General features: G+C 37.9%; 1 protein-coding gene across 1 annotated transcript; it reads right to left on the bottom strand.

Annotated features, from left to right (window-relative positions):
- Positions 1-3,214: 3,214 nt before the first annotated feature.
- LOC112257047 (melanin-concentrating hormone receptor 2-like) lies at positions 3,215-13,913 on the bottom strand. The gene is made up of 2 exons (XM_042326272.1): positions 12,945-13,913; positions 3,215-4,148 (listed from the first exon to the last, which is right to left on the bottom strand). The coding sequence occupies exons 1-2, from the start codon at positions 13,355-13,357 to the stop codon at positions 3,506-3,508; spliced, it is 1,056 nt and encodes a 351-aa protein (XP_042182206.1). The 5' UTR covers positions 13,358-13,913; the 3' UTR covers positions 3,215-3,505.
- Between the last annotated feature and the right edge of the window lie 2,937 nt (positions 13,914-16,850).

A 16,850-nucleotide genomic window follows, 5' to 3' on the forward strand; every position in this document is an offset into this window, starting at 1 on the left:
CGGCTACAATGTGTTGATTCATAGTGGCCCGACAAGACAAGGGTGTGATAGTCATGCATTAGTAATGTGTCACACAGCTTCTCTGGAAATAACCATTTGTGTTTAGCCCCTGAGGGGGACATCAGTACAACACCACACAACCAGGCATGAAACCACCTTTTAACTCTAACTGCAAAACTGAGGTAATTACTGCAGTATTTATATATAGAAGATTTATGTTCTGTATCAGATTTGTTTCAATTGTGACCACAACTTTGTAATTAATGTAATAAAATCACTAAGACAATATTCTTCACATAAATTACATTGTCATCTGAAGGATCTTAATTCCAGAGGCTGGTGAAGTGCTGTCAGTGGGGAAAAAAATACAACTCAGAATTTTTTTTTTTGGAGCATTTTACAATTACAAACACAGTGGTGCTTACATAGTTGTTTTAGAAAAATAAGAACAAAGAAGATGTGAAAACACTTAACCTTTTAACACACAAGAACAAAGAAGATGTGAAAACACTTAACCTTAACACACAAGAACAACAAGATGTGAAAACACTTAACCTTAACACACAAGAACAACAAGATGTGAAAACACTTAACCTTTTAACACACAAGAACAACAAGATGTGAAAACACTTAACCTTAACACACAAGAACAACAAGATGTGAAAACACTTAACCTTAACACACAAGAACAACAAGATGTGAAAACACGTAACACATAAGAACAGGTGACACTTAACAACTATAATCCATTGCACTAACGTGAAACTAATCTGAAATACCATATGGACAATAAGTGTACTCTGAGTACATGTGGTACAATACAATATAACCAGGAAGGAAAACATCTTTACGGTGTAAAACTGCAGTATTTACATATTGAGTATTTATGTCCTGCATCGGATCACAACGAAGGTTTGTTTTAACTATAACCACAATTTTGTAACTTACGCTATCACATCAATAACTCAACATGTGTCATTCGTACATAAATTATACTGTCATTTTGTCATCCGAAATAAATGTACTTGGTTTTGTAAGTAAAAAAAAAAAAAAAAGTACTCTCAATTTATTTTGGAGTCAACAACAAAACAAAATAGGAAGTGTTGAACAGTGCTATAGACGTTCATATTGAAGCATCATGCTGTATGCTGATATAGAGAATATATCGGACGGCTAGGAAATGACCATAATAAGAAGGTTTTAATACAATATAATAATTATAATTAATATATAACTCACCTGATAACAGATAGCACAGGCTAACACTGCAGACCGTACTCTACACAAGGTAGAGTGAGACAACAAATATAAGCTGTGAATATGAACAAGTTAATGTGTGTTTTAAGTAGTGTGTGTATAGGACAATTCTTCATCATATGTCATGCTACAGGTGTTATATTCATTCAATATACTTCATTATTTGCTTACTTTACTTGACATTAAAACATAACCCGCAAAGCCCCTTTCGTTTGGATGGCCTAATTGGCCACAGCCATCTCCTCTTCAAAATATTCCTTGTCTCAAATCAATACAGAATTATACTTCAGTTCTCATCAATTCATCTTCCATCTCCTCACTCAACAAGAGTCCCGATGGTGCTTAGAAAATACCTTAAAAACAAAATAACGCATTTTTTATAAATGTGAGAACATCCAACGACAATAATAACATATATTTTTAAATACACTACTGCAAAATCACACAGACTTATTTTGATCCGTATCAGTGAGTAAAAAGATGTCTTTTCCTACAATCTCCCCGGTCTGAAGCTGTCAACCACCCCCCTGAAACATTCTGTCCCTCCCTTCCTGCCTCCCTTGGTAGAAGTCTCCCTGGTCTGAAGCTGTCAACCACCCCCCTGAAACATTCTGCCCCTCCCTTCCTGCCTCCCTTCCTCAATGACAACCTGAAGATTTACTTCAACATCAATAGTATTACTGTTGATTTTCCAAGAAGTATCTTATAACAATAGTATAAGTATCTGAACATATCTGAGTATCCTCCTTGATAGAAGTCTCCCAAGTGGCGCAGCGGTCTAAGGCTGTGTGTCATTCCCTGACCATAGAGAGCCATTGCTTCTCTATGGTGTAGTGGGTCAGGGCATGACTAGGGGGTGTTCTAGTATATCTGTCTATGTTGTGTTCTAATTTCTTTTTCTATGTTGGTGTTTTGTATGATTCCTAATTAGAGGCAGCTGGCTACAGATGTCTCTAATTGGGGACTATATTTAAGTAGTTATTTTTCCCACCTGTGTTTGTGGGATCTTGTTTATGTGTAGTTGCCTGTGAGCACTCCATTGTCTCCACGTTTCGTTCATTCTTTATTGTTTTTTTGTGCGTTTCAGTTAATTAACATGTGGTAACCATATCACGCTGCACCTTGGTCTGATAATTCTTACGACGAACGTGACACTGTGTGTCAACCGGCCGTGACTGGGAGTCCCATAGGGCGGCGCACAATTTGCCCAGCTTCGTCCAGGTTAGGGTTTGGCCGAAGTAGGCCGTCATTGTAAATAATTTGTTCTTAACTGACTTGCCTAGTTACATTTAAAACAATAAAACATATATATGCCGTCATGTGCGTGTGTATTTCTTATTTAAATACTTTATATCTGTGTATTTATGTATTTTCAAACACACAGCTCAAAAGCAGAACTTTTTTTCGGTATTTGAATAGTTTTTTCTAAAAACCAAATACTTGCCCTAAAAAAATACTTATTTTAAATACTATTTTCAAATACCTCGTTGGGTTGAATGCATGGGGGGGTATATTTCAGTCCGTGTATTTGAGTATTTTCAAATGCTTTCCAATATTCAACTACTTGTTAACTTAATAACAAGATTATCTGAAGACTTGTTCAGAAATATATTGAAAAGTCATTGGTCCAGTCAACGAAGTCAATGACTCAATTACCCAGGGTGCCTCTGGGACACAGGTTGAACAAGGCCAAGTACCCCAAAACAAGCTCACTCAATCTTAGTCATTAGTCATCCACTCCCCATATTGCTATACTACAGTATTCACTGTCGTGTTTTTGCAGATTTACTACAGTGAAGTAAGCAGAGAGAGAGAGAGAGAGAGAGAGAGAGAGAGAGAGAGAGAGAGAGAGAGAGAGAGAGAGAGAGAGAGAGAGAGAGAGAGAGAGAGAGAGAGAGAGAGAGAGAGAGAGAGAGAGAGAGAGAGAGAGAGAGAGAGAGAGAGAGAGAGAGAGAGAGAGAGAGAGAGAGAGAGAGAGAGAGAGAGAGAGAGAGAGAGAGATCAAGGATCAATGATTCTTAATCATGGGGAAGCAGGTACAGTCAGTCGGGTAATCCATCCACTAACACACAGTACCACTTCTGTTCCCTGGAAAGATAGCAGTGTAGTTCAGCTACTTTAACTTCAGTAATTCATAAAATGCTCAAGTTCGTCAAAGATAGCAGAATGAAAACAGTTGACTTTATTGGGACGAACAGATGTCCTACCCATTCACACATACAAGATGCGAGTGGCAATGCCTCTATTATTACATGGCTGTGCTGCGGTAGTTGGGGTCGGTGGCCACGCTGGAGCCGTCTGTCTTGACCACAGTGGTCTTGGAGGAGTTCTGCTGCGAGCTCCTCAACTCCTTCCTGTGACAGAGACGCTCGCGATAGTTCTGAGCGAAGATAAGCAGCATCAGAGGGTTGATGCAGCTGTGGGAGTAACTCAGACAGATACTGATGTTGTAGACATAGACAAAGGTGTTGGTTGGCCTGTTGTTGCTCAAGTTAATCACCTGGATCACGTGATACGGGCTCCAGCACACCAGGAATAGAGCAATGACCATCACCACGGTCTTGGTGGCGCGCTTCGCCCAGACAGTCTGTTTACGCTTGACTCGGCGGATGGATCTGAAGACGTGGTAGAGGGTGAGGGAGTAGAAGGTGGAGATGATGATGAGAGGGAAGATGAAGCCCAGGATGGACTGGTAGAGAGTGTACCAGTACATGTCCTCAGGCCCGTCCAGGAACATCATGCATATCTCCAAGTCGCGCTTCCTAACCACCATGGCGTAGATCATGACCGGCACGGTGAGCAGGAAGCTGCCGACCCACACCAGGATGTTGATGATGATGGTCCACTGGATGGTCCGCTTCTCTGAGGTGGGGTGGACAATGGCAATGTATCTGGGGTTAGAAACAAAGAGAAACAAACAGTAATTTATTACCCTGGGAGAAAAAAAATACTCTGTTTGAATGTCGCCTATTCATATGGTCTATAGTAACATTTGTGAGAGCAGTCAGACTCTAATCATGATGTGACATTAAATAAATCTAATAATGTCATGTGTGGATCAGTTGGTAAGATCATGGATGCGTCATAAAAACATCCTTATTCCCTATATACAGTAGTTCACTACTTTTGACAAGAGATCATAAGGCTCTGGTCAAAAGTAGTGCACTATACAAAGGGAATAGGGTGCCATATGGAACACTGGCATATGCCCAAAGTCATGGGTTCAATTCCTTCAAGGATCACATACACATACTAAGAAATGAATGCCTTCACTGTACTGTACGTCGCTATGGATAAAAACATTGCTGTATACTATTCATGTACTGTATACTATTCATGTACTGTATAGTATTCATGTACTGTATAGTATTCATGTACTCTATATTATTAATGTATTCATGTACTGTATACTATTCATGTATTGTATAGTATTCATGTACGGTATAGTATGTATGTAATGTATAGTATTCATTTATTAATGTACTGTATAGTATTCATGTATTCATGTACTGTATAGTATTCATATATTCATGTACTGTATAGTATTTATGTAATGTATAGTATTCATGTATTCATGTACTGTATAGTATTCATGTACTCTACATTATTAATGTATTCATGGACTGTATAGTATTCATGTACTCTATATTATTAATCTATTCATGTACTGTATAGTATTCATGTACTGTATAGTTTTCATGTACTGTATAGTATTCATGTACTCTATATTATTATTATTTAAATTTTATTTCACCTTTATTTAACCAGGTAGGCTAGTTGAGAACAAGTTCTCATTTGCAACTGCGACCTGGCCAAGATAAAGCATAGCAGTGTGAGCAGACAACACAGAGTTACACATGGAATAAACAATTAACAAGTCAATAACACAGTAGAAAACAAAGGGGGGAGTCTATATACAATGTGTGCAAAAGGCATGAGGAGGTAGGCGAATAATTACAATTTTGCAGATTAACACTGGAGTGATAAATGATCAGATGGTCATGTACAGGTAGAGATATTGGTGTGCAAAAGAGCAGAAAAGTAAATAAATAAAAACAGTATGGGGATGAGGTAGGTGAAAATGGGTGGGCTATTTACCAATAGACTATGTACAGCTGCAGCGATCGGTTAGCTGCTCAGATAGCTGATGTTTGAAGTTGGTGAGGGAGATAAAAGTCTCCAACTTCAGCGATTTTTGCAATTCGTTCCAGTCACAGGCAGCAGAGTACTGGAACGAAAGGCGGCCAAATGAGGTGTTGGCTTTAGGGATGATCAGTGAGATACACCTGCTGGAGCGCGTGCTACGGATGGGTGTTGCCATCGTGACCAGTGAACTGAGATAAGGCGGAGCTTTACCTAGCATGGACTTGTAGATGACCTGGAGCCAGTGGGTCTGGCGACGAATATGTAACGAGGGCCAGCCGACTAGAGCATACAAGTCGCAGTGGTGGGTGGTATAAGGTGCTTTAGTGACAAAACGGATGGCACTGTGATAGACTGCATCCAGTTTGCTGAGTAGAGTGTTGGAAGCCATTTTGTAGATGACATCGCCGAAGTCGAGGATCGGTAGGATAGTCAGTTTTACTAGGGTAAGCTTGGCGGCGTGAGTGAAGGAGGCTTTGTTGCGGAATAGAAAGCCGACTCTAGATTTGATTTTCGATTGGAGATGTTTGATATGAGTCTGGAAGGAGAGTTTGCAGTCTAGCCAGACACCTAGGTACTTATAGATGTCCACATATTCAAGGTCGGAACCATCCAGGGTGGTGATGCTAGTCGGGCATGCGGGTGCAGGCAGCGATCGGTTGAGAAGCATGCATTTGGTTTTACTAGCGTTTAAGAGCAGTTGGAGGCCACGGAAGGAGTGTTGTATGGCATTGAAGCTTGTTTGGAGGTTAGATAGCACAGTGTCCAATGACGGGCCGAAAGTATATAGAATGGTGTCGTCTGCGTAGAGGTGGATTAGGGAATCGCCCGCAGCAAGAGCAACATCATTGATATATACAGAGAAAAGAGTATTCATGTATTCATGTACTGTATAGTATTCATGTACTGTATAGTATTCATGTACTGTATATTATTAATGTATTCATGTACTGTATATTCATATACTGTATAGTATTAATTTACTGTATAGTTTTCATGTACTGTATAGTATTCATGTACTGTATAGTTTTCATGTACTGTATAGTATTCATGTACTCTATATTATTAATGTATTCATGTACTGTATAGTATTCATGTACTGTATAGTTTTCATGTACTGTATAGTATTCATGTACTCTATATTATTAATGTATTCATGTACTGTATAGTATTCATGTACTGTATAGTATTCATGTACTGTATATTATTAATGTATTCATGTACTGTATAGTATTAATTTACTGTATAGTTTTCATGTACTGTATAGTATTCATGTTTTCCAATGACTTTCTGTCTTTGTGGGATGAATTGAGCTGGGAGCTGAAAAAAGTATAAAGTGTAATGAATAAGTAAATAAAGTTAGACTGATGACTGGCATACTGCTTGATGTACAACATGAAACTAATCACGTGTACGTACCAAATGGCACCCTATTTCCTGTGTAGTGCACTACTTTTCACCAGAGCCCTGTGAGCCCTTGTCAAAAGTAGTGCACTACGTAGGAAAAAGTAATGTATTTGGGACGTAATAAATCCAAAAATAAATGATCAAGAGATGCTGTTTACTGCTGATGTTAATCAAAGTAAAGTCTATAGCCATCTGCTGTACTATGCTGTACTTAACGACCCTGTGTCACATATGTCAATGAAATAATGAAAATAATCCTACAGCCATGTCACATCGGATAATTAAAAAGGAATAATTTACTCTGCGCTGGTTATGTCTTTCATGATACGACTGAATACATCAAAGGCACGCCAAGGGATGGAGATATTGCTGTAGAGATGTCTTCATTACCATAGAGATATTACTGTAGAGATGTCTTCATATGGACCATGGAGATATTACTGTAGAGATGTCTTCATTACCATGGAGATATTGCTGTAGAGATGTCTTCATTACCATAGAGATATTACTGTAGAGATGTCTTCATATGGACCATGGATATATTACTGTAGAGATGTTTTCATATGGACCAAGGAGATATTATTGTAGAGATGTCTTCATTACCATGGAGATATTACTGTAGAGATGTCTTCATGACCAAGGAGATATTACTGTAGAGATGTCTTCATGACCAAGGAGATATTACTGTAGAGATGTCTTCATTACCATAGAGATATTACTGTAGAGATGTCTTCATGACCAAGGAGATATTACTGTAGAGATGTCTTCATGACCAAGGAGATATTACTGTAGAGATGTCTTCATTACCATGGATATATTACTGTAGAGATATTTTCATATGGACCAAGGAGATATTACTGTAGAGATATCTTCATTACCATGGAGATATTACTGTAGAGATGTCTTCATTACCATATAGATATTACTGTAGAGATGTCTTCATATGGACCATGGAGATATTAATGTAGAGATGTCTTCATTACCATGGAGATATTACTGTAGAGATGTCTTCATATGGACCATAGAGATATTACTGTAGAGATGTCTTCATTACCAAGGAAATATTACTGTAGAGATGTCTTCATTACCATGGAGATATTACTGTAGAGATGTCTTCATTACCATGGATATATTACTGTAGAAATGTCTTCATATGGACCGTGGAGATATTACTGTAGCAATGTCTTCTGTACAGGCTTCTGAGTGGCGCAGTGGTCTAAGGCACTGCATCTCAGTGCAAGAGGAGTCACTATAGTACCTGGTTCGAATCCAGGCTGTTTCGTATCCGGCAGTGATTGGGAGTCCCATAGGGCTGCGCACAACAGGCCCACCGTCCCCGGGGTAGGCCGTCATTGTAAATACGAAGTTGTTCATAACTGACTTTTAATTAAAAAAGCCACATGAACCTGGCATGGTCATGTGTTGTATAGATGTGTTGACGGACAGAAAATGGTGCGTATGACCTTCCTATCAACTCAATCAAAGATTGTTACATACACAGATTAGCAGATGTTAAAGCCGGTGAATTGAAATGTCTGTGTTTCCCTCTGACTAGAAATTCTGACCAGGGGAATCTCACTAGAAAGTCTGACCAGGGGAATCTCACTAGAAATTCTGACTAGGGGAATCTGACTAGGTGAATCTGACATGGTGAATCTGACTAGAAATTCTGACTAGGGGAATCTCACTAGAAATTCTGACTAGGGGAATCTGACCAGGGGAATCTGACTAGAAATTCTGACCAGGGGAATCTGACTAGGTGAATCTGACTAGGTGAATCTGACTAGGGGAATCTCACTAGAAATTCTGACTGGGTATTCTGACTAGAAATTCTGACCAGGGGAATCTGACGAGGGGAATTTGACTAGGGGAATCTGACTAGGGGAATCTGACCAGGGGAATCTGACTAGGGAATCTGACTAGAAATTCTAACCAGGGGAATCTGACTAAGTGAATCTGACTAGGGGAATCTGACTAGGGGAATCTGACTAGGGAATCTGACTAGGGGAATCTGACTAGGGAATCTGACTAGGGAATCTGACTAGGGGAATCTGACTAGGGGAATCTGACTAGGGGAATCTTACTAGGGGAATCTGACTAGGGGAATCTGACTGCCATATCCATGTTCCAGTAAGACCCTGTCATGGCCTTTGGATCATATTTTCAATACAAACACATATTGTACTTCAAAAGGCTGACATACTTTACATACGTAAGGTACATATATGGTGCAGCTGAATAAGTTTAGAGTTGCACATTCTTTGGAAACGTGCTAGTATGTGAAAATGTGTTTGGAGACTATCTGGGAGTCCTCTTGAATGGTGGTTAAACTAATCCTGCTGGAGGGCGGTTTAACTAATCCGTGTGTTAAACTAATCCTGCTGGAGGGCGGTTTAACTAATCTGTGTGTTAAACTAATCCTGCTGGAGGGCGGTTTCACTCATCTGTGTGTTAAACTAATCCTGTCCATCTGTTAGAGCCGTGAGTCTCTAAGGCTAATGCGATGTCGAGGTGTGTGTGTGTGCGTGCGTGAAAGAGAGATACAGACAGAAAGAGAGACTTTAGTGTGTGTGTGTGTGAAAGAGATACAGACAGAAAGAGAGAAACAGAATGTGTGTGTGTGAAAGAGCGAGACAGAGACATAACGTGTCTGTGTTCCACCAGGCACAGTAATATGTAGGAAGAGCATGTCTGCTAGGAAGGCTCCTCTCTATATCTCTTTCCTCTATAAACACAGATAGAAGTATCCCACAGTCCACTCCAGGCCAGGTTGTTGTTGACCCAAAATCTGCTGTTGCTACATACATTTTGGACTATCAATGTACCAATTGATTCTTGAAAAATACAACTTCCAAAATGCCTCAGGAGCTTAGTTCAAATCTCATACTCCATCAGAACACAAAATATAAGATTGTTTTTCTCCAATGTTTGTAAAACAATGTAAAAAAAAACCCACTGTAAAGTCTCAAAACATTGGGTTCTCTTCAATCTGTGTCGCTGAAATTGAAAAGTAATTTCCTATTGAGCCGACATACGCAGCATTTACTGCGAATGCAGTCTTCTCCGTTAACGCAAGAGCATACATTTCAATCACGCATTAACCTTGAACTTTCACGATACGGATTGAATACAACCCACGGTTAAAACTATAATATTGATCTTGTAGAGACGGGTCAGTCCTTTCATCCATTAGCTCTGTCTATTAATTTGATAGTGGTTTATATTTATCCATTTGCGCTCTTGAAGAAGAAATATTCAACTGCGAGTAATGTTAACTGGCGGGTGAATTGTGTGAGACAGAATATGGATCGTCGCTCCATACAACACGTTGGCCGTGTCTGAAATGGATCCAGTACCTCGATCCCAAATGAAGACGATAAACCAGTTAACCTTGAATATATGTTTTATGTACGGCTATGAGCATTCAATCTGTGACCATCCATTTCATTATTAACCCTCTGGGTTATTGACATGACATGATATTTGCAGACTATTATACTAATTGATAGGCTGTATGCTGGCGGATCCATATTAGATCAGAAAATCACTTTTTATTTTATTTTGTTCTAATAAACACGAAAGCAATAACATGTATGTATTGTATGACAGACTCCTCCTAAGTAAACTGTAAATGGGTTACTGTGAATTTGACAGTAGTTTTACAGGCAGCTTGTGGCAAGTCAAAATCTGGTACAGTATTTCATATTACAGTACACCTACTGTAATATAAGTATGATATCTAAGCAAGTACTGTGTAATGACACTCAGTACAATGCAGTAAGATACAATGCAGTAAGATACAATGCAGTACGATTGACTGTATTAAACTCCAATCTGTCTCTTATACAAATTAACGTGGCACCATAACCACAAAGGAGTTAAATTGGTTACAGCATTCTCAATCAGGGGTGCAAGAAATATAGCCTATTACAAGGCATCCATCAACATAAACTCAGCAAAAAAAAGAAACATCCTCTCACTGTCAACTGCGTTTATTTTCAGCAAACTCAACATGTGTAAATATTTGTATGAACATAACAAGATTCAACAACTGAGACATAAACTGAACAAGTTCCACAGACACGTGACATAATATGTCTCTGAACAAAGGTGGGGGGGGTCAAAATCAAAAGTAACAGTCAGTATCTGGTGTGGCCACCAGCTGCATTAAGTACTGCAGTGCATCGCTTCTTCATGGACTGCACCAGATTGGCCAGTTCTTGCTTTGAGATGTTACCCCACTCTTCCACCAAGGCACCTGCAAGTTCCCGGACATTTCTGGGTGGAATGGCCCTAGCCCTCATCCTCCGATCCAACAGGTCCCAGACGTGCTCAATGGGATTGAGATCCGGACTCTTCACTGGTCATGGCAGAACACTTACACTCCTGTCTTGCAGGAAATGATGATGCTGTGACACACCGCCCCAGACAGTGACTGACCCTCCACCTCCAAATCGTTCCCACTCCAGAGTACAGGCCTCGGTGTAACGCTCATTCCTTCGATGATAAATGTGAATCAGACCATCACCCCCGGTGAGAAAAAAACGCGACTCATCAGTGAAGAGCTCTTTTTGCCAGTCCTGTCTGGTCCAGCGACGGTGGGTTTGTGCCCATAGGCAACGCTGTTGCCGGTGATGTCTGGTGAAGACCTGCCTTACAACAGGCCTACAATCCCTCAATCCAGCCTCTCTCAGCCTGTTGCGGACAGTCTGAACACTGATGGAGGGATTGTGCGTTCCTGGTGTAACTTGGGCAGTTGTTGTTGCCATCCTGTACCTGTCCAGCATGTGTGATGCTTGGATGTACCGATCCTGTGCAGGTGTTGTTACACATGGTCTGCCACTGCGAGGACGATCAGCTGTCCGTCCTGTAGCGCTGTTTTAGGCGTCTCACAGTACGGACATTGCAATTTATTGCCCTGGCCACATCTGCAGTCCTCATGTCTCCTTGGAGCATGCTTAAGGAACGTTCACGCAGATGAGCAGTGACCCTGGGCATCTTTCTTTTGGTGTTTTTCAGAGTCAGTAGAAAGGCCTCTATGATGTCCTAAGTTTTCATAACTGTGACCTTAATTGCCTACCGTCTGTAAGCTGTTAGTGTCTTAATGACCGTTCCACAGGTGCATGTTCATGAATTGCTTATGGTTCATTGAACAAGCATGGGAAACAGTGTTTAAATCATTGAATATCTGTGATGTTATTTGGGTTTTTTATTAATTATCTTTGAAAGTCAGGGTCCTGAAAAAATAATGTTTATTTTTTTGCCGAGCTTATGTTAATCAGACAGAAACAACAATACCTTGTACCCACTAGTGGTCAAAAGGTTTTTGGCACTCCAGAGATACAGTAAAGTTGAATTACGATACCATTCAAAATATAGCAATTATTTGCCCCAGACCACAACATTTTCCCACAATGCACCATATTTTACACTATGCTACAGGTAAATGTTTCAGAGTATTTTACTGTTCATAAAAGCCAGAATTGAAGTATAATTTTCAGTTTTCTGTTACTATTTAGGCCTAACTCCTCAGATACTGATCTGCTTTGGCTGTGTTTTATCACTGAACCCTCTGACCATGGTCCCCAACTGGAGGCCTGAGTTGTTGTTGTTTTTTGACCCCCCCCCAAAGTTTTCTGAGCAACATTGTATTATTATTCTTTCTAGTATTGTTATTATTATTTTCATTGTTGGAAAAACATTATGTAAAAGCACCAGGAAATCAGCTCCATCTGATTTTAATTTCAGAAATGTGTTCCCAAGTACTGCCGCGCATAATAGAGAGACACGTGATCTTATACAAACGTTGCAAGGATTTGGAATGATTATGTTTTAGTCAAATGTGATATCTGTTTGGGTTTATTGTGGTCAATTTGGAGTCTACACATTAATGTCTAATAATGTTCCGGCTACCGACCATTCCTCTCAAGGAAAAAAAATCGCCCCTCGGCTGCATATAACGAGTGTTCTTCGTAATAACCTGTAGGATTCAAACTATGTTATAATCATATGCTACACCAGGTTATATCTACCTGGATACATAAAGGTGAAGGGAGACCAAATTGATGCTATGTTCGACACCTCTCTTTGTCATGATCAAACTGACACCTGTTGAATTTGGAGAGATGGAGACTTACCTGTCAATACACAGCACCGTTACAATCCCCACCGTAGTGAACTGGTTGCTAACATCCACCACCACGACAGCTTTGCACATGAAGTTCCCGAACACCCACTGTCTGTCCCGGACCAGCTGGTGAATGTTGAAAGGCATCACCAGCAAGAAGAGCATATCTGCGACGGCCAGGTTCAGCACGTAGATGTCCGATACAATCTTTTTTTTGCATGTCGCCACTGCGTAAATCACCAAACCGTTGGCGATCACTCCTATAGTACACAGGATGCCGTATATGGACGGGAATATGTGCATAAACGTCGCCAGGTCGATGAAGCTGGGTGAGGACTGAGTCGTGTTCACACATGACGAGTTGTTGGTGAAGTTACCTATTTCTTCATAGTTACAAAATATGTCCGAGCTATTTATAATCATATTTAGACCTTCAGATATTTGCCGATCTTGGTCGTAATTGATAACGCGTGGGTCAGTATTAGGCTATAGATAAGCACTAACACTGCCAAGCCGACAAGTCATACTGTACCAGCTTCTATCCAAATTTCTAGAGACTCAACTTGGACAACGCTTCTGGATAAACTGCAGCGCGCGTATCCTTTGGTTGACGCAATTCTTTAGATGATCTTGTAAGAAACTACAGTACAAGTAAAGAATGTGTTTCAATGAGATTCTGTTGATGGATCATTCGCACCAAACCTGGGAACAAGCTGATGCCTCTAGAATAACAAATTATTCACACAGGAACCCGCTACCTTCCAGGACTGGACCTCCCTGTGCGTCTCCGCTGCGCTCTCTCCCTACCCAATAGCGCACCAGATTTTCACTGACTCGGTGAAGGATAAAACAATCCGATAGTAGTCTCCTCCCTTCAAAATATCCCGATTTATTTAACACTTGATAAAACGTAAATACATTTGAGAGAAAACTGATTGGAAGATCAGTGAGTAAATCATCCCACAAAAAAATAAAAATGTTGATCTGTTTCTTGCTCTGAAAAACAACTCGTCCATGCATCCCGTTGCGCACGTCATAAGTAAATTGACTTGTGTCACGATGTTTTGATTACATGTTGCTTTTTTCAAAACGACAGTATCAATGACACGCTGTTGTTGCCTAATATTATTTAGGCCTTTTATACGTCAATCACAGAAGTACAGATTGGTTCGTATACAGTCAATGATTCAACGAAGAATCATTAAACAATTAGCCATTATTTTAGTCAACAGCTCCTTTGGCATGTTACATTAAAAAAAAAACGTTTACTGTGTTATAAATGAAACATATTCTTTAGTATGTTATAAATGAAACATATTCTTTAGTATGTAATAAATGAAACATATTCTTTAGTATGTTATAAATGAAACATATTCTTAAGTATGTTATAAATGAAACATATTCTTTAGTATGTTATAAATAAAGCAGATCGTTTAGTATGTTATAAATGAAACATATTCTTTAGTATGTTATAAATAAAGCAGATCGTTTAGTATGTTATAAATGAAACATGTTCTTAAGTATGTTATAAATGAAACATATTCTTTAGTATGTTATAAATGAAACATGTTCTTAAGTATGTTATAAATGAAACATATTCTTAAGTATGTTATAAATGAAACATGTTCTTAAGTATGTTATAAATGAAACATATTCTTTAGTATGTTATAAATGAAACATATTCTTTAGTATGTTATAAATGAAACATGTTCTTAAGTATGTTATAAATGAAACATATTCTTTAGTATGTTATAAATAAAGCAGATCGTTTAGTATGTTATAAATGAAACATGTTCTTAAGTATGTTATAAATGAAACATATTCTTAAGTATGTTATAAATGAAACATATTCTTTAGTATGTTATAAATAAAGCAGATCGTTTAGTATGTTATAAATGAAACATGTTCTTAAGTATGTTATAAATGAAACATATTCTTTAGTATGTTATAAATGAAACATATTCTTTAGTATGTTATAAATAAAGCAGATCGTTTAGTATGTTATAAATGAAACATATTCTTTAGTATGTTATAAATAAAGCAGATCGTTTAGTATGTTATAAATGAAACATATTCTTTAGTATGTTATAAATGAAACATATTCTTAAGTATGTTATAAATGAAACATATTCTTAAGTATGTTATAAATGAAACATATTCTTTAGTATGTTATAAATGAAACATATTCTTAAGTATGTTATGAATGAAACATATTCTTTAGTATGTTATAAATGAAACATATTCTTTAGTATGTTATAAATAAAGCAGATCGTTTAGTATGTTATAAATGAAACATATTCTTTAGTATGTTATAAATAAAGCAGATCGTTTAGTATGTTATAAATGAAACATATTCTTTAGTATGTTATAAATAAAGCAGATCGTTTAGTATGTTATAAATGAAACATATTCTTTAGTATGTTATAAATGAAACATATTCTTAAGTATGTTATAAATGAAACATATTCTTAAGTATGTTATAAATGAAACATATTCTTTAGTATGTTATAAATGAAACATATTCTTAAGTATGTTATGAATGAAACATATTCTTTAGTATGTTATAAATGAAACATATTCTTAAGTATGTTATAAATAAAGCAGATCGTTTACTGTGTTATAAATGAAACATATTCTTTAGTATGTTATAAATGAAACATATTCTTTAGTATGTTATAAATGAAACATATTCTTTAGTATGTTATAAATGAAACATATTCTTTAGTATGTTATAAATGAAACATATTCTTTAGTATGTTATAAATGAAACATATTCTTTAGTATGTTATAAATGAAACATATTCTTAAGTATGTTATAAATGAAACATATTCTTAAGTATGTTATAAATGAAACATATTCTTTAGTATGTTATAAATAAAGCAGATCGTTTAGTATGTTATAAATGAAACATGTTCTTAAGTATGTTATAAATGAAACATATTCTTTAGTATGTTATAAATAAAGCAGATCGTTTAGTATGTTATGAATGAAACATATTCTTTAGTATGTTATAAATGAAACATATTCTTAAGTATGTTATAAATGAAACATATTCTTTAGTATGTTATAAATAAAGCAGATCGTTTAGTATGTTATAAATGAAACATGTTCTTTTGTATGTTATAAATGACGCAGATCGTTTAGTATGTTATAAATGAGAAATAGTCTACTGTCCATTAATGCCCCAGACTTGACGTCCACGTCCCCGCTAACAATCGAATTGCATGATACAAAAAAATCCCTTTTAAAATCCATCTGTTTAACCATCCTGCTGAGTTCCGGTCGAATTGGACTGATTTACAAGTTCTCTCCGAAAATTAAGTTCATTTAATCTGATTGTCATAAGGTCACATGACTTTGTCCACACAGGGCATCTGAACACACAACATATATTTAGATGATTCTCATTACATTTCATTACATTACATTATTATGATCATTACATTTCGGGTGTTTTATTTACCGTTTGTACAGCTGTGGTGTCCCTGGTCAAAAATGACCGGTCATTAGACATGAATGGGTGAGACTGCAATTAGTCTATAAAATTGAGTTCAGGCACATGCCCACTCATCCGATGGGCATGTGTAGCACCTGGGGAGGGGTGATCCATGGTGGCAGAGAGGCCACTGGAGGCAGTGCATTGGGAAGAGAGTTACAAGTGGATCTGGAATTCAACGAGGCCTTTGGGAAGAAGGGCTTACATTTTGTGCACTTAAACGTCTGAAGTCTACTACCGAAGATCGATGAGATACGCCTGTTGGTTTACAAATCAGAGGTGGGTGTCTTATGTTTTACTGAGACATGGTTGGATTCATCCGTTTGACTCAGAAATTGAGATAGGCAATTACTCTGTTGTCAGGAAGAATCGGAACGGTGGGGGGATATGTGGTGGGGGGATATGTGTGTTTGTAATTT

The sequence above is a fragment of the Oncorhynchus tshawytscha genome, linkage group LG08 (genome assembly GCF_018296145.1).
Source record: "Oncorhynchus tshawytscha isolate Ot180627B linkage group LG08, Otsh_v2.0, whole genome shotgun sequence".
Taxonomy (NCBI): Eukaryota; Metazoa; Chordata; class Actinopteri; order Salmoniformes; family Salmonidae; genus Oncorhynchus; species Oncorhynchus tshawytscha.